The 25,188-nt window shown below is 47.0% G+C and overlaps 1 protein-coding gene across 2 annotated transcripts in view; it reads right to left on the reverse strand.

Annotated features, from left to right (window-relative positions):
- Nucleotides 1-25,188, reverse strand: part of LOC119965275 (testican-1-like) — a 682,845-nt gene that overhangs the window by 122,100 nt on the left and 535,557 nt on the right. For both annotated transcript variants that reach the window (XM_038795794.1, XM_038795793.1), the window contains one exon: nucleotides 21,300-21,414. In XM_038795794.1, coding sequence (XP_038651722.1) covers nucleotides 21,300-21,414 — 115 coding nt within the window. The remainder of the gene's footprint in view (nucleotides 1-21,299; nucleotides 21,415-25,188) is intronic.

Raw genomic sequence — 25,188 nt, forward strand, 5'->3', positions numbered from 1 at the left:
GGACCCTTCCTGCCTTTAGTGATTCTTGAAAGATCATTATCAATGCCTCCACAATCTTCTCAGCTATCTCTTTATCAATAACAGTACTCTTGAAATGATATCTGATTTCCATTTGAGAAGCGCTGAATTTCACAACACATAAGGAAGCTACGTAGCCATTCATTGAAACTATACAGCTCCCAGAATGAACTATTCATATTGTCCTATTTCCCATACTTCTTTTATTAAACTTTCAGATAAGAAATGTCACTGTTTCTGCTGGGAACGTTCCATGTCCTAACATCCCCGCAATTCATATCACGAGTCATCGTGTCATCATATTTCATTTGTTTGAGAAAATTATTATTGCGGGCAGCTAGGTACCTACCGTAAAAATGAATTCAATTTTCAGGTAGAAAGAAAGGTTTCAGAAATGGTGGGCTGGATTCTTCGCTCCACGACGCCGAAATCGCGCCCAGTAACGGGGCGGGGATTCCATTTTGGTGGGAAAATTGGGAGCAGCACCTGTTTTTAAATTCTCTGACCCCCGAAAATCGGCGTACGCGTGGAGCACTCCACACCGAGTATCCTCTACCTCAGGCTGAGGCCTGAGGCTTGCCCCAAATTGCTCTGTTGCCGACCGGCCAAATTCCCGATGGCGTGGGTCTCATGTGGTCTTACTCAGCCTATTCATTATAGAGCAACATTGTCATGCCAGAGATCAATCTAGTGAACCTTCACTCTACTTCTCCCAATGCAAGAGTATCTTTCAAGATGGAGGCCAAAATGACAAATAATGGCCGGGATTCTCCCCTACCCGGCGGGGCCCAGCCCTCACATTGAGAGGCTAGGCCTGCTCCGGACTGGTTGGCGCGCCGCTGGCTGGCGTGAACGGCACCACGCCAGCCGGGGCCGGCGTAAGTCCACGCATGCGCCGGAGTGTCAGCGGCTGCTGACGCCATCCCAGCGTATGCGCACGGGAGGGGGTCACTTCCGCCTCCGCCATGGTGAAGACTATGGCGAAGGCAGAAAGAAAAGAGTGCCCCCACGGCACAGGCCCGCCCGCCGATCGGTGGGCCCGGATCACGGGCCAGGCCACCGTGGGGGCACTCCCCAGGGCCAGATCGGCCCGCGCCCCCCCCCCCCCCAAGGACCCCGGAGCCCGCCCGCGCCGCCAGTCCCGCCGGTCAGGTAGGTGTTTTGATTCCCGCTGGCGGGAGAGGCTTGACAGTGGCGGGACTTCGGCCCATCGCGGGCCGGAGAATCGCCGGGGGGGTGGGGGGCGACCGGCACGGCGCAATTCCGGCCCCTGCTGAATCTCTGGTGGTGGAGAACTCGGGACACGGCGGGGGCGGGATTGACGCCGGCCCCTGGCGATTCTCTGACCCGGCGGGGGCTCGGAGAATCCCGCCGAGCATTCTCAACAAAACCCTGTACAACTGTAGCAAGACATTTTTAGTCCTGTCCTCCAATTCCCTGAAATAACATGCCACTTGCCTTCCTAAGCACTTGATGTAACTGCATGCTTGCTTTTATGTCTTTCTTGTACAAATAAACTCAAGTCTCTCTGAACGTCAAGATTTACAAGTTTCATGCCTTTTTAAAAAGTTTTGCCGCTTCTATTCTTACAACCAAAGTGAATAACCTCACATTATACTCCATCTGCCATCTTGTTGCTCCATTCAATTAACTTGCTTATATATTTTTGCAGTCTTTCTGTGTCTTCCATACAACCTAAAGTTCTCACCTAGCTTTGTATTGTCAACAAACTTAGATCCATTGCTCTCTGTCTCCTCAGCTAAGACATTAAAATAGTTTGTAAATAGCTGAGGCCCCAACACTAATCTTTGCAGCACTCCACTAGTCCCTGCCTGCCAGCTTGAAAATGCTCCATTTCTACCTAATCTTTGCTTCCTGTTCATTAACCAATCCTCTAACTGGAGGATATATTATTATATTATTCTAATATTATTCTAACCTCATCGAACCTATTGAACTTTCTGTGGTACTTAATCGAATGTATTTTGGAAATCTGCGTATATTACTCCTTCTGGTTTCCCCTTTATCTAACACTATTAGTCCCATCTTCAAAAACACAATGAAGTTTTTCAAACACAATTTCCCTTTTGTACAACCATTCTTACTTTTTATGGTTTTACTATAATTTGCTCTGTGCATTGTTAAGACTTCCTTAGTCGTAGGTGTCAGCATTTTCCTGATGTTATGATTAGCTAATTCAAAAACTGAATATCAAAATGGCTCCAAGCTACCAGATAGATTTGTGGAACAGACTGTGTTTAACTTTTGAGACGACAAAGGACAATTAATTATGGCTCACTGTGGTGTGGTCCAGGAGATAATGAAGTTTTTCGACATCTCATTGTAAGAATGTAAATCTTGCCTTGCTTAGAACCAAAGCAGGTGGGAAAATACTTCAGTATTAATTTAAATTATCTTAATGCCTTATTTAGAAGACGTTATGGCAGTTTATCTTGGTCACATGGTGTAGTGGCCATCTTGCTTCCTGCCAATGATATAGCAGCAAAATACAAACTGTTTGCTGAGCTATCTTCGGAGCAGCAGAAAGACTGCTTGCATGAGGAAGAGAGAGAGCAGACCAACAATCCCCGCTATTGGACTACTGGAATCAACAAGGCTACCAAGAGCTATCCCTGCTGTACTGTAAAAGTGAAATAACACTGCTGCCTCACGATCCCAGAACCGGGTCATTGTCCGCATGGAGGCTGCACATTCTCTCTGTGTCTGCATGGTCTCACCCCCGCAACCCAAAGATGTGCAGGGTAGGCGGATTGGCCAAGCTAAACCGCCCCCTTAATTGGAAAATCAAAACAAAAAAGAAAAGTGAAATAAGGAGCCACTCTCTCCCCTTACTCTCCCCTCCCCTCCCCTCCCCCTCCCCCCCCCCCCCCCCCCCCCCCCCCCAGAAGTCTGGAGCAGTCCAGGGAGACTGAAAGTGTTTGAAATAGCCCGCAGAGTTGCAGAAAGATGAGAAAGGTTCATAGGCCCTGCCTGGGTGAATGAGCCTGTTAAGTTAAAAGAGGCCAAAGCCAAGCCACAAGACGTATGAAAGTTAAAGTAGAAATAGAAAAGGCTAGGACAGAGCTGTAAGAAATAAAAAGCCTACATAATTAAAAGAGGCCATATTATAACCTACTGACCCTAAGACAGCCAAGACACTCTAAGGGAAGCCATGTTGCTAAAACAGAAAAGGTTGAAGAAAGTGTGCCTGAAGTGCAGAAACCTGCCTTTCAGATTTCGAAGGGGACCAGTGGAATTCCCAAACAGACACACAGATATTGAAGGGGATTCATCTCTCAGTTGAAGAGCCCCAAGACAGGGCAGCAGAAGCTAGCCAACCACCTGTGAGCAATGGTGTCCCGATCAGGACATAGTATAAATTGGGGACCAACCCACCCCACAGTAACCAAATTGGGGAAATCATTCCCCCTAAAGCTAAAACGCACTTGTAAGAGCCCAAAACAAAGTTAAACTGCTGCTCATAGCCCGCAGGAGTCCGAAGCTAGCACTCCATTCCATCACCCAAGAAATCTGAATCCTTAGTAAACTGAGGTCTGACTTAGCAGGTTCCTGGATTGTGGATGTAATAACTGATGTAGCATCAATTGGACACGAGACACAATGCAGATCCAAACTGTGGCTTTAATCAGCTAGTTGTTAGCCCAGTGGCCGACTACAGAGAAATGCCGACCGCCGGGAAACCTGTGTACTTATACCCCGCCTCGGAGGCGGGGTCTACTTGCCTCTCGACCAATTGGTGAACAGTCACATGACTAGTCCCAGCCAATCAGACGAGAGGCACATGACCAGTCAGAGCCAATAGGAAACCAATGCTCTGCACCAATGGCAGTGCTCCCACTCATATCATCACAATAACCCTCCGCAAGACCCCGGGGACCAGCGTGGACTCATGGAATACGAGCTGCCCCAATAATAGACAGAAGTCCATCAGCTGGAGCTCATAGAAATTAGATCATTTAAAAAAAAAGATTCAGAGTACCCAATTCTCTTTTTCCAATTAAGGGGCAATTTTAACATGGCCAATTACCTATCCAGCACACCTTTGGGTTGTGGGGGTGAGACCCATGCAAAGAATGTGCAAACACCACATGGACAGTGACCTGGGGCTGGGTTCGAACCCGGGCCCTCAGCTCTGTGAGGCAGCAGTGCTAACCACTGTGCAAACGTGCCGCACTAGAAATCACCTCGTAAAAGTTGGCCTGGATTGGGACCAGTGAGAATAGTAGTCTCTGTTGGGACAATAATTTTTTAAAATCCATTTAGAGTACCCAATTCTTTTTTCTTCAAATTAAGGGGCAATTTAGCGTGGCCTGTTTACCTACCCTGCACATCTTTTTGGATTGAGGGGGTGAGACCCACGCAGACATGGGGAGAATGTGCAAACCCCACATGGACAGTAACCTGGGGCCCGGACCGAACCCGGGTCCTCGGTGCCATGAGGCAGCAGTGCTAACCACTGTGCCAACGTGACGTCCCTATTGGGACCTTTGAGCAGCACGCCATATTGTGTCTTTCTCTTTTTAGTCGTTTGGATTTATCTTTACGGGTCTTCTGAGATTTTATAGTAGATATGGTCTCGCAAGGATTAAAGGGTTTACAACACTATTCCCCAAGCAGTCAATTTGATTTGTATGTTAAAAACCTTCATAACCAAGACAACCGATTGACTGTGGAAGCCATCGCACCTGAGAAATCCAGCAATTCCAAGCCTTCACATCAGACAAAGCAAAGTCTTAACTTCAAAATGTCAGGATGGCATCAAACAAGAGACTGATTTTGGTTCAACGTTTGTTAGTATTGTTTGGTCTTCATCTGTAATTAATCTCTGTGTTCACGTTTGTGTAAGTGTTATCATTTTTCCTGAGGTAACCCCCAGACCAAGAGTATTAGCTTACCTTTTCTTTTTAAATTCAGATGGCTTTGCTGTTGAGTTATTTAAGTTCATTTACTCACTCCCAAGGGTAAGAAATGCACATTTACACACAAATATATTGATCATGGGCAACTTTGAGAAAACACCTTAAGATGGTCTGTGACACTGATGTCAGCCAACCTGACGTGTAGTTTCCTATTTTCTCTCTCCCTCCTTTCCTAAATGACAGAATTACATTTGCCAACTTCCAATCTGCTGGGACCATTCTGGAATTTAGGGAACTTTGTAAAATCAACATGCACATCCACCCTATCTGGAGTTTTATCTATTGAACACTATGATGTAGGACATTAGGTACTCATGATTTGTCAGATTTTACTCCCTTCAGCACTTTTTCTCTGCTGATATTAATAATGTATTGCTGAAAAAAGACATTTTGTCAAAGCTTTTAGTCTGCACTCATCAGAACAATCGCAAGAATACCAATGTCAGCGGAAACAGCACCTTTATACCAAGAGACTGCTGATGGGTTGCCAAAGTGGACTCTGATGGGTTGAGGCACGGCAATGGAGAATGCAGCAGTTAATGGAAACTGCCAGTTAACTGCCTAACATTGTTTGAAAAATTTAAACCTGGCAGCTTGACTCTGATTGGTCAAGACATTAAACCAGCGAATAGCTATCACTCACTTTGTTTAGCTGAAACAGCCGCAATATGTGTATATACGATTTACGTCCGCTAAGGGGGCTCTGTGTATTAATCTCAGTAGCTTCCAGTAAATACAAATGCGCCGCACTGCAAGCCTGATTGACAACGTTAAATTAGTTCTCATGTGTACTTTTTAGCACACTGAGGATTTTTTAGCAAAGGCTATCCAAATGCTGATGCTTGGCGGTTAACTTTCAGTCACCATCACCTGGTGCATTCTCCATGTCAACGCCTCCATCAATTATCTTAATTTCCTCACTCTTTACATTACCTAAGTTATCCTCTATTTCTAGTAAGCCTGATGTTTTCTACTGTGAAAAGAGACACAAAATATTTGTTCAATGTCTCTGCCATTTTCTCATTCTCCATAATAATTTATCTTGTGTTTATTCAGTAACTCTCTTCCTTTTGTATACTTGTAAAAGCTCTTGCACTCTAATTTCATATTCCTGGAGAATTTGTTCTTGTGTTCTATTTTTTCCCCATTTTAATCAACAATTTGTGATGTTTTGCGAGTTTCTTAGAACACTTATGATCCTCAGACCTACAACTATTCTTTGCATCATTAAAAGCCTCGCCTTTAGTCTATGGGTGTCGTATTAGAACAGTGGTTAGCATTGTTGCTTCACAACTCCAGGTCCCAGGTTCGATTCCTGGCTTGGGATGCTGTCTGTGCGGAGTCTGCACGTTCTTCAAGTGTCTGCACCAGTTTACTCCCACAGTCCAAAGATGTGCAGGTTAGGTGAATTGGCCATGCTAAATTGCCCTTCGTGTACTAAAAGGTTAGGTCGGGTTGCTGGGTTACGGGGATAGGGTGGGAGGTGTGAACATAAGTATGGTGCTCTTTCCAAGGGCCGAAGCAAACTTGATGGGCCGAATGGCCTCCTTCTGCACTATAAATTCTATGATTCTAATACTACCCTTACCACCCTGAGTGTGCCACGAGTGGGTCTTTCTTGCTGGGCCGTTGATTTTCAAGGGAATCTATTTTTGTTGAACATTTTGAATTGGTGGCTGTGCCTTCAATTGCCTGGGCCCCCAAGTTCCTCCTATAAATCCTACCCCTTTGGCCAAGCTTTCGTCCATCAGACCTAATGCCACCTCCTGTGACTCGGTGTCATATTTTATGTAATAATGCTCCTGAAAAGCGCTTTTTGACACTTCATTACATTAAGGGTGTTATACAAATTGTCATTGGTATTGAATTTATTGCCTGAACCTGACTGGTCTCAAGTAAGTATCCTGAGGTTACAACCAGCAGGTTGAGCTGTGTGATCAGCCATGATCTTATTGAATGACAGAGCAGGCTCGAGGGGCCTACTCAGACTCCTAATTCACATGTTCATATGTGATGGCAGGATAGCAAACATTCACAGCCTTTTAATGCACTCTGCAGAGGCCCCCGGGTAGGCTGTTACAGAAAATGACAGACAACACCTTACAAACCCAGCACAGTGACATCAGGCCTCCCTAGCGCTGCCTCCTTGGCAATGATTTTGTGCCCAGGGATCCCAATTTGCCACTGCATTTATCAGTTGATCAGAGTCAAGGGAAATGCAGAGTCGGGGGAAACCACAGATTTGAGCCAAGTGGGTGGGATGGAAATTTTCGAAAGTGGGAGGAGAAGGGGATTAAGACACTAAAAGCTTTGTTTTTTAGGGTTCGGTTTGCAGGGTTGAAGGAGCTGGAAGCGAAGTTTGGGCTGGAGCAGGGGGAAATGTAGACATGCAGGTTTGAGATTTTGCCAGAAAGGAGATACAGAACTTCCCGGAGGAGCCGGCCTCCACATTGCTGGAGGAGGTGCTGACAACAGGGGGACTGGAGAAGGGGGTAGTGTCAGCGGTTTACAGAGCTATTTTGGAAGAGGAGAAGGCACCACTGGAAGGGATCAAAGCAAAATGGGAGGAAGAGTTGGATATGGAGAGGATATGGAGCAGGGAGACTGCCTCCACCTTGTGCGCGAGGTTGGGGCTCATACAGCTGAAGGTGGTACAGAGCACACCTCACGAGGGCGAGGATGAGCCCATTCTTTGAAGGAGTAGAAGATGTGTGTGGACATTGCAGGGGAGGGCCCCGCTCATCACGTTCATATGTTTTGGTCCTGTCCAAAGCTAGAGGATTACTAGAAAGAGGTTTTTAGGGTAATTTCTAAAGTGGTGCACATGAAACTGGACCCGGGCTCCCGGGTGGCCATATTTGGGGTGTCGGACCAGCCAGGGTTGGAAACGGGGGCGGAGGCAGATGTTGTAGCCTTCGTCTCGTTGATCGCCCGAAGATGAATCCTGATGGGATGGAGAGCAGCCTCTCTACCCTCTGCCCTGGCGTGCCGGGGGGACTTGTTGGAATTCTTGAGTCTTGAGAAGTTTGAACTGAGGGGAAGGATGGAGGGGTTCTACAATTCATGGGCATTATTCATCATGCACTTTCAAGAACTGGATAACATCAAACATTAGTTGGGGGGTGGGTGCGAGGGTTGGAGGGAGGGGGCAGTGTGTGTTGATGGTGACTATGGGTGATTCCTGATTCCTTTTTGTCATTTGTCCATGTGAACATGCGTGCTAATGTTTGGGGTTTGGTGGGAGGATGGGATCGTTCCCTTTTTGTCATTTGTCCATGTGAACATGCGTGCTAATGTTTGGGGTTTGGTGGGAGGATGGGATCGTTGTTATTGATATGGGGATTGACATATTTGTTACTGATTATTGTTTGGTGGGTGTAAATGTGGGAGAAAATGTGAAAAAGGAGAATAAAAAATATTTAAAAAAAAAAAGAATTTATCAGTTGATTCATCTATTGTGGGAGTAGGATCTGTGATTCCTCATCATAACCCTGACAGTTTAACATGACAGGTTGTATTTGCTCCCTCATAGAACAGTGATTCACAGATTGAGTGAGAGGCCCTTGCAATCATACTTTGAGTGAAGAAATTTCACACCAATCAGAAATAATTTCATTCTGCCTACTGACCATGAGCCTTTATTTCTCATTGTTTCAGAAAATTTAGCTCCAGCAAGAATTCAAAGATATGCTATTCAATTATCACCTGGCAAATATGACATCTAATTTAAATTATCAACGTCAAAAGCCAACCCAGCTCCTTTTACTCCTGCCCCTCTATATCAGGTTATTATTTGCCAAAGATTGTTTTTCAGCTTATGGTAAATAAGGAATTGTTTCCTGAACAGTTGAACACAGGGGCCGGGATTCTCCCCGACCCGGCGGGGGGTCCCGGCGTGTTGGAGTGGCGTGAACCACTCCGGCGTTGGGCCAACCCAAAGGTGCGGAATTCTCCACACCTTTAGGGACCAAGCCCTCACATTGAGGGGCTAGGCCCACGCCGGAGTGGTTCCCACTCCGCCGGCTGGCGTGAACGGCCTTTGGCGCCACGCCAGCCGGGACCGAAAGGACTTCGCCGGCCGCCGTAACCAAGGACAGATTGTTGGTGATGTGCATACCTCGGAATTTGAAGCTGTTAATCATCTCCACCTCGGCACCCCCATTGATGCAGAGAGGGGTGTGTACGATACTTTGCTCCCTGAAGTCAGCTCTTTTATTTTGCTGATATTGAGGAAAGAGATTGTTATAGTTACACCACTCTACTCGGGTGGCGCCTCAATCTGAAGGCTTTGGGGCACCCTCCCCTCTTGGATCTTGGAGCTCTGGATCTTCCTCCTCCACCGATGCCGCGATCACTCCCTGGTGCTCCCCCCCCCCCCCCCCCCCCCCCGTCCTCCCAGGCATCCCCTACCCTTGCACACACACACATACACACACAACCCCCCCCCCCCCCCCCCCCCCGGACATACCTTTCCCATGGTTCCGAGACTTAGTTCCAGGTAGGGCTCAGCGGTACAGCTTCTGACCACTGCAGTGTTGTCCCTGGCCAGGTTGCAGAGCTGATTGGCTGACAGCTCTCCGAGTGGGCTGATTGGCAGTGAGCAGGACTCTGTCTGCCTTTGGAAGGAAGTCCTGCCCACTGCCAATCAATGCTTAAGTGAGCGTTATTGGCAGTGTGGTTCCAAGAGTCAGTGGTAGCACTTTTTAAAAACCCTTACATTTTAAAAGTGTTTTTCAAAACAAGATGGGTTAGATTTAACGCAAGCAGGTTTGAAGACATTTGGTGACCTTTTAGTCAGGGGGTGGCAGAACCTGTATAATTCTACCCTATGTGTTGTGCAAGTGTCTAAGGCATTGCTGATAACATGCATTTCTACAGTCAGACAATCCACTGATCTTACAATCTCTCATTAAGAAGATTTTTTTGCCAATGGTCTTTGACAATTTTTCAAGATCAGTGAGGCAGCATTGCCTAACAACGTGCACCAATAAATCAAAGATGAACTATTGCATCAGTCCTAATAAATATGCAGACATGCAATCTGTAAACAACTGACATCAGAAATAACAGAGAACAACATGCCTGAACCTTTTAAAAAAACAGCTTACAGTGCTATATGTCCTCTACACACTTTCAGCTTTGGGTGACTTTCAAAGGGTGTGCAAGAATTGATTGACTGATATAGTGTGCACCAAATAGCTTTGCTATTTTCTAAAGCAGTTTTTGGCACTTCCATTTGAATATATTATGAACTTCATTGGATATAGGGATGATTTCAGAGCTGAAAATAACTAATGTGAGTCCGTGCTCCAAAAACAAGGTCAGAGGCAGAATGCTGATAATTAGCGGCGCGTTAACTTGACATCTGCTGTGGGGAAATTACTGGAGTATAACTTTTAAAAAGCAATAAAAGCAAGCCTAGTTCACAAAGACAATACACTTGATGCAGCACGGGTTTATGAAAGGCAATCATTCTTAACAAATTAGAAGGATTTGATGTACCATCGATTGTACGCGAGGCGAGTGATTTACCAAAGTCTGGCTTTAATTGACTAGAACACAGCTCTGCGATCGTCTACAGTGGAAAGGGACGATCGTCAGGCGCCTGAGCATTTATACCTCGTTAATAGAGGCGTGGTTAACTCAGCCTCTCGGCCAATCGGTCGAGAGGCACATGACCCACCAGGGCCAATGGTAAGCCGCCGTTCTGGCCCAATGGCAGACGAGTATGCAGATCATATCACCACAGGATTCTTCGAGGATGTAAGTGTTGCTTGAACATGACGGAGACAATGCCTTTCAGAGAGTATGTGATGTGGTCAGTTTTCCCCGCCCCAGAAAAGTAATGCTGGAAACACTTCAATTAAGTTGAAATTAAAATCAAATAAAAAAACACCCGATTAATGTCTGATAAGGACATTAATTGTAGCAATTAGCATTCACCTGTCTGCGCTAATTGAAATTCGGCTTGGGCGAGTATGCCACTTGCAGACATCCAGTTAACTCCTCCAATAAAGAGGGCGGGTTGTGGTCAATTATTTTAACCACATACCCACCCATTCCCCCACATCGCATTTTTTCCCTGAAAAGTTGTCAAGAATTTCTCAAAAAAGTAAAAAATTAATTGTGTATATCACATGAACTGTCAAGATTGTATTATACTGGTGCAGCCACTTACAGCAGTCCCAAATTTGGTGCCTGGTTTTTACGGCACCCACTTAGAGATCTAAAAATCTGCCAAAATGTGATGGTTTTCACTGCTCCTCCGGAGCAAATGAGATAGAGACAGGTATCAGCATCAGAAAATAGAAACACTTATTACTTGCCCTGCTTCACTTTTGCAGAAGCCATGAAATGTTTCTTTACTCATCAGCAGTAAAGGAATTGCAATTTACGTCTGGTTTATTTTGCTTTACAATGCTCCTGCATCCTTCAATGAGTTAGCTCATCCCATTGATTTGAATTCAGGTTTTCATTTGCAATAACGATCTGCCCTATTAATTTCAGTGTACACTGTTATCTTCAAATAAAGGCCCATGTTATGAAGTTCAGAAACGTCATGTGGCTTTAAGCCAGCGCAGCTTGTATCTTGGTATTAGCCCTTTATTAGAAATGCTCAGTATTTGGGTGGTAAAATAGAACAGAATGTGTCAGAGTCATGACTTCACTAATTCAATATGAAACCGGTTTCTTTCATTTGCACGGTTACTTTATTAAGTTCAATTATCAGACTGCACTCTTACCCTGAGTAAGGAGGTTGTGGATTTAAACCCCACTCTAGGACATGAACATGAAATCTAGACTGACCTTTCAGTGTAGTACTGCAGGAGAGCTGCTCTGTCAGAGATTTGGGCTCGAAATTCAGCTCCATAGCACCTGGGTCTTTGGCAGCTTATGTGCCGGTGTGTATCTAAAAGGCGCCCCTGCTGTGCGCACATGGTTCTGGTGCAGGCCATGCCAGGCACCACTTTGGTAAGGGCCAAACAAGAGGCTGGAATTGGACAATCAACATATACAGATCAAGGGCTTAATGCCTGCTTCTGCTCCCTCTTGCAATTTTGGCTTTCGCCTGAGACAACCAGCACCAGTGTTGATTGCCTCCAGATAAATCAATATTGGTCAGAATAAAAAAAAACAGATGTCCTCAACTCAACCACCAGCATTCCCAGTTCCGAGGTCTCCCCACAACCCTATTCTAAACCTGCTAGTGCCCTCTCCCTGATTACTCTTGGAGGCACAATGCTCATTCCTAAACTCCTGGTTCCATCTGATCAAACCTTGAGGCCAATTAAGGCAACCATCCTCTAAAATCCTGAAACCTTACCTAATCACCGACCTGAACATTGGTATGTTAGTACGAGCCCCAGAGTCCTGGGCTGCTTAGACCTCCCCCCTGTTCTCAGTGTGGGGTTTTAACACTCTGCTGTTGAGGAACCCAAAATTGAACGCTGCTGAATTTCTAGGTTGCCATCTGATGAGCCACCAATTGCACGAGAGACGAGTTGCTATACAAAAGTTAGGCTTTAATAAGCTAGAACCTAGCCCTGCGGTTGTCTACAATAAAATGGAGGACCGTCGGGCGCTCCGACTATTTATACCTCGGTAAGGATGCGTGGTTAACTCAGCCTCTCGACCAATCGGAGAGCTGTCACATGACTGGTCTCAACCAATCGGTCGAGAGGCACATGACCGACCAGGGCCAATGGTAAGCCAGTGTTCTGCACCAATGGCAGACAGCTATGCAAATCATATCACCACACCATCATTTGTTTGAGATCCCATGGGACAATTCAAAGAGAAAGGGAGCTCTCTCCCATGCGCTGGCCAACATTTATCATTCAGCCAACATAACTGAACAGGTTGTATGGTGACGATCACATTGTTGTTTGTGGGAGCTTGTTGTGTGCAAATTGGCTGCTGATTGGCAAATCATTCCGCTTCATTTGCTGTAAAGTGCTGTGGGAAATCCCCGAGGGTGTGAAAGGCGCTTATAGACATGCAAGTCCCTTTACTTCCTTTTTGTACATTGAAATTTCAGAGGGTGGAATTTTCCATTCTGCAGCCTAAGTCTGATGGACGGAAGCGAAGGTCGAAGTGACTTCTGCTGGAGAGTGGGGCAGCTGAACAAAAGGGATCTTGTGCTGTTCAGCTGAATAATTATGCAGCCGTGAGGAGTATGTTGAACCTCGTGGTGGGGTGGGCAGGAAGTATCCAGCCCCGCCCCACCCTCATCTCATAGGCTCCAACGGCACCCAAACAGCCATACACTCTCCCACTCTGCTCTTTGGCTCTCACCTCCCCCCCCCCCCCCCCCCCCCCCCCCCCACCCTGTGCCAGCCTTGGTGAAGCATGTGTGGTAGGCAGCTGATCTCCCTCAGTGAAAGTGTGAAAGGAAAAACAAAAGCCTGAAAGTCCAGGAAGAAGTTCACCTCGCTAGGCGCATCCCCACTCATACACAGTTGTGAAACAGAGCATTTAAATTCCCGCTGGTGGGACCCTAAATTTGGAGGGGGGACAAGATTCCGGTGCGCTGGGCTTTTAATCAATATTCATGAGATGCAAATGGGGTTCCCAACAGATCTCTGCAGGCCACTTCACCTTCCTTTAAGAAAGTCTGGGAAGTCAGGGAACTGATTTGTGGCCTCCCGTCAAGGCCCTCGCTGTTGGTCTGGTGGGAGCAGAACATTTGTCCCAGAGCAATTTTTTCAAAAATGTTTTAATGGGCAACAATGCTCCCTTAAATCACGACAGTTGAGAAACTGTTCACAACTTTTGGCTCCGTGTCTCTTTCCCACTCAAAGCCCATGCTCCTCTGATGTATCTCCAAATCCTTCCTTCATTTGTAGAACTCTTGGATTACTGATTGCATCTCTTTAATCTAAGTCATCCATCTTCTTCTAATCAAGCTTTTATTCCAATTTGATTTCAAGTCTTATTCTGGCAGCTTGATGGGTCTACTCGTCAGCCTTACTGCCCATCACAGTCAGGTCACCAGCCTGACGCATTCCCATATAGTTCTGTTCTAGTTTTTAATAGCACAATGATGATGATCTCTATTCCAGTGTGCCCTGTGATGTCCTGTCTATTCTGAGAAGTGAGAAGTCTATTCTCACTGTGATCAATTTCAGCACACAACAAGGTCTGTAAAGTTCAAATTATCAGTAACGATGGTCATAGACATGAATGCACACTTTTTTCTTTATTCGTGCTTTAGGCTCCTCCAAAGTAATGGGTTGTAAAGAAACCTTGCACTGAAAGAGGTTTTTAAAAATTATTATTTGCTTGACATGTTGATAAACAGCCCATCAATTAAGCTAATACAGATTTCTTCACCTCTTTCAGCACTAGTTCTGTTTATCATCCCTGTGTATTAGTAACACCATTCACTCGTGAACATACTGGACTCCATCCAAATGAACACGATTAATAGGATTGTTCAGACAACTTATTGGAATGTCAAGACTCTTCAGTGCACACGGTTTGGGATTAGGTTATAAAATGTTTGGAACATAATGAAGAGCACGCTTAGAGATGTTTAACTTTATCAGTTTTGATCCCAATTTTGTGTTTTCAGCCTGTTGTCTACTCTACTTCCGGGAATAACTTTAACCTGATTATTTTTGCCAGAAGGACTACACTCAGACATGCACAGTGGACGAAGAAGCAATTCATCTCAAATGGAAAATGACTTTGTCACTATTCAAAAAGCATAGCAAACCTACTTGATTCTGAATGGAATTTTTCAGTCAATTAAATCATGCATTCCTATTCCTAACTTCCATTTTTTTGTAAACTCGCAGGACTCAGTTGTCGAAATGTGCTCACTTTCCTCACTTCCAATATCTGACAAAGTTTTATCCCCACCAGCATAATTAGAAAGAAAGCAACTCAAGACTTGCAATATTGCTTTGACTTTGGTTTAGTTCAGTTCTCAAAGGGTTAATATCAGCTCCATTTCAACATAATTAGTCTCTCTAGTAGTTAGCAAAAAGGCCCCTGCATCTGTGGCAAGTTGAAGAATATTAGAAATTTACAACTGTTTCTCATAGAACATAGAACAGTACAGTAAGAAGTCTTACAACACCAGGTTAAAGTCCAACAGGTTTGTTTCAAACACGAGCTTTCGGAGCACGGCTCCTTCTTCAGGTGAATGGAAAGGCTTGTTCCAGAAATGTTTATATAGACACAGTCAGAGATGCCCCGGAATGCGAGCACCTGCAGGCAATCAAATCATCAAAGATGCAGAGAGAGAGGTAACTCCAGGTTAAAGAGGTGTGAATTGTCCCAAGCCAGTTCAGTCGGTAGGCCTCTGCAAGTCCAGGCTTGTTGGTGGGGGCCGAATGTAATGCGACATGAATCCCAGATCCCGGTTGAGTCCGCATTCATGCGTGCGGAACTTAGCTATAAGTTTTTGCTCAGCAATTTTGCGTTGTCGCGTCTCCTGAAGGCCTCCTTGTAGAATGCTGACCCGGAGATCAGAGGCTGAATGTCCTTGACTGCTGAAGTGTTCCCCAACTGGAAGGGAACAGTCCTGCCTGTTGATAGTCGCACGATGCCCGTTTATTCGTTGTCGCAGTGTCTGCATGGTCTCGCCAATGTACCACGCTTCGGGACATCCTTTCCTGCAGCGTATGAGGTAGACTACATTGGTCGAGTCGCACGAGTATGCGCCGCGTACCTGGTGGGTGGTGTTTCCACGTGTAATGGTGGTGTCCATGTCGATGATCTGGCATGTCTTGCAGAGATTACCCTGGCAGGGTTTTGTGGTGTTGTGGTTGCTGTTCTGAAGGCTGGGTAATTTGCTGCAAACAATGGTTTGTTTGAGGTTGCGCGGTTGTTTGAAGGCCAGTAGTGGGGGTGTGGGGATGACCTTGGCAAGATGTCCATCCTCGCTGATGATGTGTTGGAGGCTGCGAAGAAGATGTCGTAGTTTCTCCGCCCCAGGAAAGTACTGGACGACGAAGGGTACTCTGTCAGTGGTGTCCCGTGTTTGTCTTCTGAGGAGGTCGGTGCGGTTTTTTGCTGTGGCGCGGTGGAACTGTCGATCAATGAGTCGAGCGCCATATCCCGTTCGTACGAGGGCATCTTTCAGCATCTGTAGGTGTCTGTTGCGCTCCTCCTTGTCTGAGCAGATCCTGTGTATACGGAGGGCTTGTCCATAGGGGATGGCTTCTTTAATGTGTTTCGGGTGAAAGCTGGAGAAGTGGAGCATCGTGAGATTATCTGTGGGCTTGCGGTAAAGCGAGGTGCTGAGGTGACCGTCCTTGATGGAGACGAGTGTGTCCAAGAATGGAACTGAATTTGGAGAATAGTCCATGGTGAGTTTGATGGTGGGATGGAACTTATTGATGTCATCGTGTAGTCGTTTCAGTGATGTCTCGCCGTGGGTCCAAAGGAAAAAAATGTCATCGATGTATCTGGTGTATAGCATCGGTTGAAAGTCCTGTGTGGTGAGGAAGTCCTGTTCAAACTTGTGCATGAAGATGTTGGCATATTGAGGTGCAAATTTGGTCCCCATGGCTGTTCCGTGCGTCTGGATGAAGAATTTGTTGTCGAAGGTGAGGACGTTGTGGTCTAGAATGAAACGGATGAGTTGCAGAATTGCGTCTGGAGATTGGCAGTTGTCGGTGTTGAGGACTGAGGCTGTTGCAGCAATGCCGTCGTCATGGGGGATGCTGGTGTAGAGTGCCGAGACATCCATTGTGACGAGGAATGTTCCCACAATGTCACAATGGATGTCTCGGCACTCTACACCAGCATCCCCCATGACGACGGCATTGCTGCAACAGCCTCAGTCCTCAACACCGACAACTGCCAATCTCCAGACGCAATTCTGCAACTCATCCGTTTCATTCTAGACCACAACGTCTTCACCTTCGACAACAAATTCTTCATCCAGACGCACGGAACAGCCATGGGGACCAAATTTGCACCTCAATATGCCAACATCTTCATGCACAAGTTTGAACAGGACTTCCTCACCACACAGGACTTTCAACCGATGCTATACACCAGATACATCGATGACATTTTTTTCCTTTGGACCCACGGCGAGACATCACTGAAACGACTACACGATGACATCAATAAGTTCCATCCCACCATCAAACTCACCATGGACTATTCTCCAAATTCAGTTCCATTCTTGGACACACTCGTCTCCATCAAGGACGGTCACCTCAGCACCTCGCTTTACCGCAAGCCCACAGATAATCTCACGATGCTCCACTTCTCCAGCTTTCACCCGAAACACATTAAAGAAGCCATCCCCTATGGACAAGCCCTCCGTATACACAGGATCTGCTCAGACAAGGAGGAGCGCAACAGACACCTACAGATGCTGAAAGATGCCCTCGTACGAACGGGATATGGCGCTCGACTCATTGATCGACAGTTCCACCGCGCCACAGCAAAAAACCGCACCGACCTCCTCAGAAGACAAACACGGGACACCACTGACAGAGTACCCTTCGTCGTCCAGTACTTTCCTGGGGCGGAGAAACTACGACATCTTCTTCGCAGCCTCCAACACATCATCAGCGAGGATGGACATCTTGCCAAGGTCATCCCCACACCCCCACTACTGGCCTTCAAACAACCGCGCAACCTCAAACAAACCATTGTTTGCAGCAAATTACCCAGCCTTCAGAACAGCAACCACAACACCACAAAACCCTGCCAGGGTAATCTCTGCAAGACATGCCAGATCATCGACATGGACACCACCATTACACGTGGAAACACCACCCACCAGGTACGCGGCGCATACTCGTGCGACTCGACCAATGTAGTCTACCTCATACGCTGCAGGAAAGGATGTCCCGAAGCGTGGTACATTGGCGAGACCATGCAGACACTGCGACAACGAATAAACGGGCATCGTGCGACTATCAACAGGCAGGACTGTTCCCTTCCAGTTGGGGAACACTTCAGCAGTCAAGGACATTCAGCCTCTGATCTCCGGGTCAGCATTCTACAAGGAGGCCTTCAGGAGACGCGACAACGCAAAATTGCTGAGCAAAAACTTATAGCTAAGTTCCGCACGCATGAATGCGGACTCAACCGGGATCTGGGATTCATGTCGCATTACATTCGGCCCCCACCAACAAGCCTGGACTTGCAGAGGCCTACCGACTGAACTGGCTTGGGACAATTCACACCTCTTTAACCTGGAGTTACCTCTCTCTCTGCATCTTTGATGATTTGATTGCCTGCAGGTGCTCGCATTCCGGGGCATCTCTGACTGTGTCTATATAAACATTTCTGGAACAAGCCTTTCCATTCACCTGAAGAAGGAGCCGTGCTCCGAAAGCTCGTGTTTGAAACAAACCTGTTGGACTTTAACCTGGTGTTGTAAGACTTCTTACTGTGCTCACCCCAGTCCAACGCCGGCATCTCCACATCATAGAACAGTACAGCACAGAACAGGCCCTTCGGCCCTCGATGTTGTGCCGAGCCATGATCACCCTACTCAAACCCACGTATCCACCCTATACCCGTAACCCAACAACCCCCCACCCCTTAACCTTACTTTTTAGGACACTACGGGCAATTTAGCATGGCCAATCCACCTAACCCGCATATCTTTGGATTGTGGGAGGAAACCGAAGCACCCGGAGAAAACCCACACACACACGGGGAGGACGTGCAGACTCCGCACAGACAGTGACCCAGCCGGGATTCGAACCTGGGACCCTGGAGCTGTGAAGCATTTATGCTAACCACCATGCTACCGTGCTACCATGACCAGAAGAAACCTTTTCCAGGCAAACAGAACATAGAACATAGAACAGTACAGCACAGAACAGGCCCTTCGGCCCTCGATGTTGTGCCGAGCAATGATCACACTACTCAAACCCACGTATCCACCCTATACCCGTAACCCAAGAACCCCCCCTTAACCTTACATTTTAGGACACTATGGGCAATTTAGCATGGCCAATCCACCTAACCCACACATCTTTGGACTGTGGGAGGAAACCGGAGCACCCGGAGGAAACCCACGCACACACGGGGAGGACGTGCAGACTCCGCACAGACAGTGACCCAGCCGGGAATCGAACCTGGGACCCTGGAGCTGTGAAGCATTTATGCTAACCACCATGCTACCATGCTGCCCCCAAACAGTTACTGGAATGTATAAGGAAGTACATTTATTGGAGGATAAATGTGTCTACTGTGTGAGTGTTGATCAACACAAAACTGTCCTTCAGTAACATAGCTAGTCAAGTCAGGAATGGGATGAGTGATATCCTCGTTTGGCACTGTCACGATGGGGAACTTTGTGATGGAAATATTCCTGCCCTCTGCCTCAAATGGTGTTCAAATCGGTATTCATGTAACCAGGGAAACATGAGGACCATGCAGTTTGTAGTCCCTCAGGTACTCCATACTGGTTAAGAATTCTAGCAGGGGTGTGCTATACATGGACAGGAAGCATTTGCAGTGGGCAGATCATGATGTCATACAGCCTCTCAGGCTGATCTGACACAAGTTCTAGAAGCCTGGATGGTGCAGGTCCATTAATGCCCTGTTCTAACCAACCACAAATGTACTGGAGCATTACCAGCTCCCCCATTTCCCCGACAATTCCCTCCAAACTAGCATTATTTAAAGTAATTAAAACTTTCAGATGAGGGGCTAGATTCTCCGCACTCCGACGCTGAAATTGCGTCCTGCGCCGGGGCGGAGAATCCATTTCCATGCATGGAATCGGGACCTTTGTCGGTTCCTGAATTCTCCAGCCCCTGAAAAGCGGCGTACCCGGGAAGTACGGCGTGCCGCGTATCCCCTACCTGCGGCCATTGCTGGAGGCCCGCCCCGCCATTCTCCGCCCCAGACCAGCCGGAGTCCCGACGGTGTGGACCACTCATGGTCCTGCCATTCAGGATACTCGCATGGCGGCTGTGGACTCAGTATGCAGCCGCCATGGTTGGGGGCGGGCCGATCGGAGGACAGGGGATCCTCATATGGGACCGGGCTATATTCGGGCGGTTGGTCCGGGTTAGGCGCGTAGCCGATCGGGGGCACTATTTACGAGGTCTAGCTCCATGGTCTGAGACTGCCATATGACTGCTATCAACTCCTTACTAACGCCTTGTCCTGGAATACATGGTGTGTCTGGGTCACATGCCTGCACACTTGCACCACCTGCTGGTGGGATGCTAGAACTACAACAGTAAAACATGTAACTTATAATACACATACAGATGATGATGATCTACTCATATTATATACAGATGATAGTCTACCTATCATCATACACACTATCCCTGTAACCTAGTAACCCCAACTAGCCTTTTGGAAACTAAGGGGCAATTTAGCATGGCCAATCCACCTAAGCTGCACATCTTTGGACTGTGGGAGAAGCCAGAGCACCCAAAGTAAACCCACAAACACACAGGGAGAAAGTGCAAACTCCACACAGACAGTCACCTGAGGCCGAATTGAACCCTGGTCCCTGGAACTGTGAGGCAGCAGTTCTAACCACTGTGCCACCATGCCGCTCTTATTGAGTTTAACTTTCACCACCTGCCATGGTGGGATTTGACCCTGGTCCCCAGATCATTACCCCGAGTCTCTGGATTACTAGTCCAGTGACAATACCACTATGCCACAGTGCTGTTGACGTCCATCACTTAGGCCATGCTGTGCCTGTAAATCTCAGAGTCTTCTCTCTTCCAAGGTGCTGCATTTCTTTAGCTTCTACTTGCAGCCACTTGCTCAAAAGGTAGTTAGCAGCATCCTCGCGCTCATGGATGAAGGTCCCCTTAAACATATCTCAACAAGCTGGACACATATGCTAGGCATGCACGCTGCTAGACCTGTGCCTGAGCATTCAGCCAACTGCAGCATGATCACACTCACTGAACGCTATGATAATGGGAATGAGGAGACAGTTCGAAGTGTGTGTGCCACCTGCTCCAACAGGACCGCCATTTGCAAATTGCAATCCCCGCACCTGAAAATGAAAGCCATCTATGTTTTTATGAATGTTTCAGACTGGTACTCCAGGATAAGCTGCTTCTCCTTTGTTCACCTTGTTTTTTTGGTGTTCTGTTTGCTATGCATTGTGTGTTTGCACTGGACCTACCCAGTTCTGATGGAAATCTGTTTCCTGTCCCTAGAGTTAACCTCACCTACTTAAATTTCATAACTTTAAAAAACAATCTTACTACTTTAAATTCACCCTTTGGTATCCAATCTTAAATAATCTCTTTGGTGCTTTAGAAATCAATTTGAATCAAATCATTGGCTCAGAGGAGTGTTATTGAATAGAGAAGTAAACTGTAATTTGATCTGTTAAATATATGGGATTACTTCAGCTTTTTTGTGACTTACCCGTCTTTTCATTTTTCAGTTTCACACTTTCTTGACCAGGAAGACAAGGGCAAGGCCCCTTGCATCTCAAGGTGATCGTCTTATGTGAAGAACAAGCTTGATAATCAAGTTTACACTGTAATCAAAAAAAATAAAAGCAATGTTATACAACGTGGTACTTCCTCTGAACCTACACCATAGGTAAAAAAGGCCTAGAAATTTTGAGCGGGCCCACAGGCAAGTCGGAGGCACATAATTCATCCAACCCAATATCAAGCCTTGGGCTTCATCAGCATCTGGTCAGTGAGCTGCAACCACCTAATGGCTGCCCCCCCAACAGCTCGCAAGAGAAAAGGACTGGATGATCAAACTGCTGCGATTTCAGCAACGGCGCTCAGGTAAGTTCTTTAAGGGGAAAACCAGAAGGAGGGCAATCGAGAGGGAGGTAGTGATGCCCAAATGGGCAGAGGGTATTAATGATTGGGAAGTGGTTGACAGAGATCTGTGCAATGGCAAATCATTTGTTGAGAGATCAATATCATGATCAAGGGTGCTATTGGGACACTAAGGGGTGGCCTTCTGGGTGGAACTTTTCCCAATTAAACAAAGACACTATTCATTCTGGCCCAACATTAGTTCACATGAAACCTAATTTCCAGTACATGGCTTGCCTGGTGCTGGCTTTGAGCACAGGACAACCAATGTCACAGAGGGGTGAGAAGCATTAAGCCCGTTATTTAAAAACGAACAAGACCCAATGCTGCTTTCAGGTATGGACCCTGGTCATTTGCCTGCACCAATATGGCAATCGGCACATATCTAGCTCGTTCTGAATGTGGGTTTCTTTCCCATCACATTTAGTGCCTGAAAAAAGGCATGGCGCCACCCAGTTTGTCGGCTGATTTATTATTTATAGCATGGTAGAAGGCTCTTCGACGGCTCAGTGTCTCATATATGCACACAACCGGTACCCTTCAACTCAGCCTCTCTCAAGAAATTTGTTTCAACTGTAATCCTCACATTGTTGTAAAGGCCACTGCACATCAGTGCTGAAGTTGCAACATTAATCTAAGGTCAATCTGACACCAGAGAAATATGAAGGATGAATCTCACATATCTTGGGTTTGATACAACTCAAGAATTTTATTAGATTTATCAAAGACAGTTTTAAACCAATACAGATTTCAGTTAAATATTTAGAGAATGCAGACACTCCTATTTGACCCACCCTTAACATTTCACCTGAAATTTCTGTAGCAAGCTTCTGCTGGTGCACCATAACTATGGTGGGACAATGTACGTAACCCCAGAAGCTCTGTGTTGCAGAAATGCTCCTCACTGCTTGGCTGTCTGCAAGAAGGTCATTGTGCATGAGAAAGGCACTCGGCCCATCCTAAATCATCCACCCAGGAAGACCTTAAACATCCCCATTGCTCCATCTACTTGTTTCATAAATAACTCCAGGGTTTTCCCCTTTATCACTCTATCCAGAAGACAATTTCAAATGTTAGTCACACCCTGCATGGAATAAAACATCCCAAAATCAGTCCTAAAATTACATTTCATCACATGAAATGAGTGCATTCTTATCTTCCACAATATTCTGGATCATCTTTTCCATACTATTTATTCTCTATAGAACTCCATAGACTCCAAGGGCGACACGGTGGCACAGTATGGGCGACATGGTGGCACGGTGATTAGCTCTGCTGCCTCACAACCCCAGGGACCTGGGTTCAATTCCGGCCTTGGGTGACTATCGGTGTGGAGCTTGCACTTTCTCCCCAGGTCTGTGTGGGTTTCCTCCGGGTGCTCCAGTTTCCTCCCACAGCCCAAAGATGTGCAGGCTAGGTGGATTGGCCATGCTAAATTGCCCCTTAGTGCCCAAAAGGATAGGTAGGATTACTGGGTTACGAGGATAGGGTCAAGCGAAATGAGGCCAGTGAATAGCAGGAGAGGCCAAAAAGGAGATCCGAGCCAGGCGGAAAACAGTTTGCGATGCAACCGTCCCGCTCCAGTAGATGAAATCGGGATCTCGGCGTAGCAAGGCGGGAAACTAGTTAATAACAGTTAAGCACTATTTCCATACAATTAACGAGGGCCACCCCATATCCAAAGGCCTCCTGTGATTCAGCAGCCTCCCTAGTAGGTGGTCACGTTGGCGGCGATTAATACTCCTTTTAAAAAAAGGTGGGTGTGGGACCATCTGCTGGGTTTGGGGGCCCTCTGCAGGGGTGGGTCACCATGGGATGATGAGGGGTGGTGGCACTGGGGGGCAACAGGCTGGGCAACCGCATGCGGCATCACCATGCCATCCCCTTGATTATGTGTACCCATTCAGGGGGCAGGCCTTGTCCCTGCCTGTCTGCCCCACCGACCACCTATAACCCCCATTGACTTCCGAGGCCTGTGGCCGGGCGGCTAAAGGCTATTGCTCATAGGGAATTGGTAATCATGGTTAAGTGAGCACTTCACACAACCTAAGTGGATCCCCGTGGGTGGTCAGACCATGTAGCATCCCAATCACACCTTGATGCCTGGACACTGTGCTTGAACACTGCGGGAGGCAACACCTCACATACAGCAGCCAAAATCCGAACACCCAGGTGATGGGGCACAGCTCCACGGTCCCGGCGAATCAGCTGGCAAGTCTTCATTTGCGATGAGGAGCTCTTGGGGCCTTGGTAAGTGGACTGATTAACGTTTAATAGCGTTGCCGGTTTGGCTGGGCCGAGCGGCGGGAAGCTCACGATAGTTCCCGCTCGCTACCACACTTAGAAATGTTTCCAGAGAATCACGCCCATACTTTATTCCACAATGTTTATCTGCTAATTACATAAACCTTACTCTCCAAAATAATAAAAGCTGCTTCTGATGACGCTGCAATTGCAGAGCATGCACTTACCACATATGCAGTCTTAGTGCTTGTGACTTTCCAGCCGGCAACACCCCAGCTCTCTGTCCGCACCAGAGATGGCACATATTAAACTCAGCCCAAAGTCAACACCGTTTTAGCTGCCTCCTGCTCATCACCCTGCTCACTGCCCCACTCCCAACCTCTCACTGCTCCTTTCCTGAGTCTTCACTGCCTTGCTTGCGGCTGGTGGGGTGGTGATTGGGAGACGAGCGAAGCAGTGAGGGGAGTGATGAGTATGTTCTGGGAGCGAGGAGGTGAACAGGAGAACCAAGAGGAGGAGCAAGGGCTTGGGAGCTGGGCAGCCAGACAAGCAAGGAGGGATGTGTGGCATGGAACAATAACATCGGAGGGGGAGGAAATGCTCATGCATCAGTTCAATGTCAGTACTGAGTGAAAAATAAAAACATAGAGAAGTTACCATTAGGCAGAATATTACGGGGACAGACAGATCAATCACTGGAAGTACAGACAGCATGGAGCCAACCTCCTCCATACCAGCCTGGCCTGCAACCATGATGCACTGCGGGTAGGTTAAATTGGGGCAATGTAGGACTTCCATCTCACTGGGGCGTAAGTTCCCTCCCTCCCTCGGCAGCTGACAGCCAACTGAATTCAGTCAGTCCATCAGACTCTGCAGTACCAGGAACGCAGTGGTCATCACAGCTGGGACTGCAAGGCCCAATGGATCCTAGAAACAACAAAGTCCAGCTTTTGGACAGTGAGGGTTGGGCAGTTTATGAAGGGGGTGGTGGTGTTTAATGGAGGAGGTGGGGAGGAAGAAAAGGGGAGGGGTACTATCTGAGGGAGAGGGGCTGCCTCCATATGCAAAGGCACCCCATGAAATTAGTTGACCCCTTCCTTCCCTGCTTTGAAAACATTTTTCAACATTTATGGCAGCATATTATCGGGTCAATCGGCTTGTCAACAAGTCCAGTTGACTCTGGATTATTTATTTGAAAATGATAGGCAAGCTGATTTTGAAGCCCACCCATG

The sequence above is a fragment of the Scyliorhinus canicula genome, chromosome 4 (assembly GCF_902713615.1).
Source record: "Scyliorhinus canicula chromosome 4, sScyCan1.1, whole genome shotgun sequence".
NCBI lineage: Eukaryota > Metazoa > Chordata > Chondrichthyes > Carcharhiniformes > Scyliorhinidae > Scyliorhinus > Scyliorhinus canicula.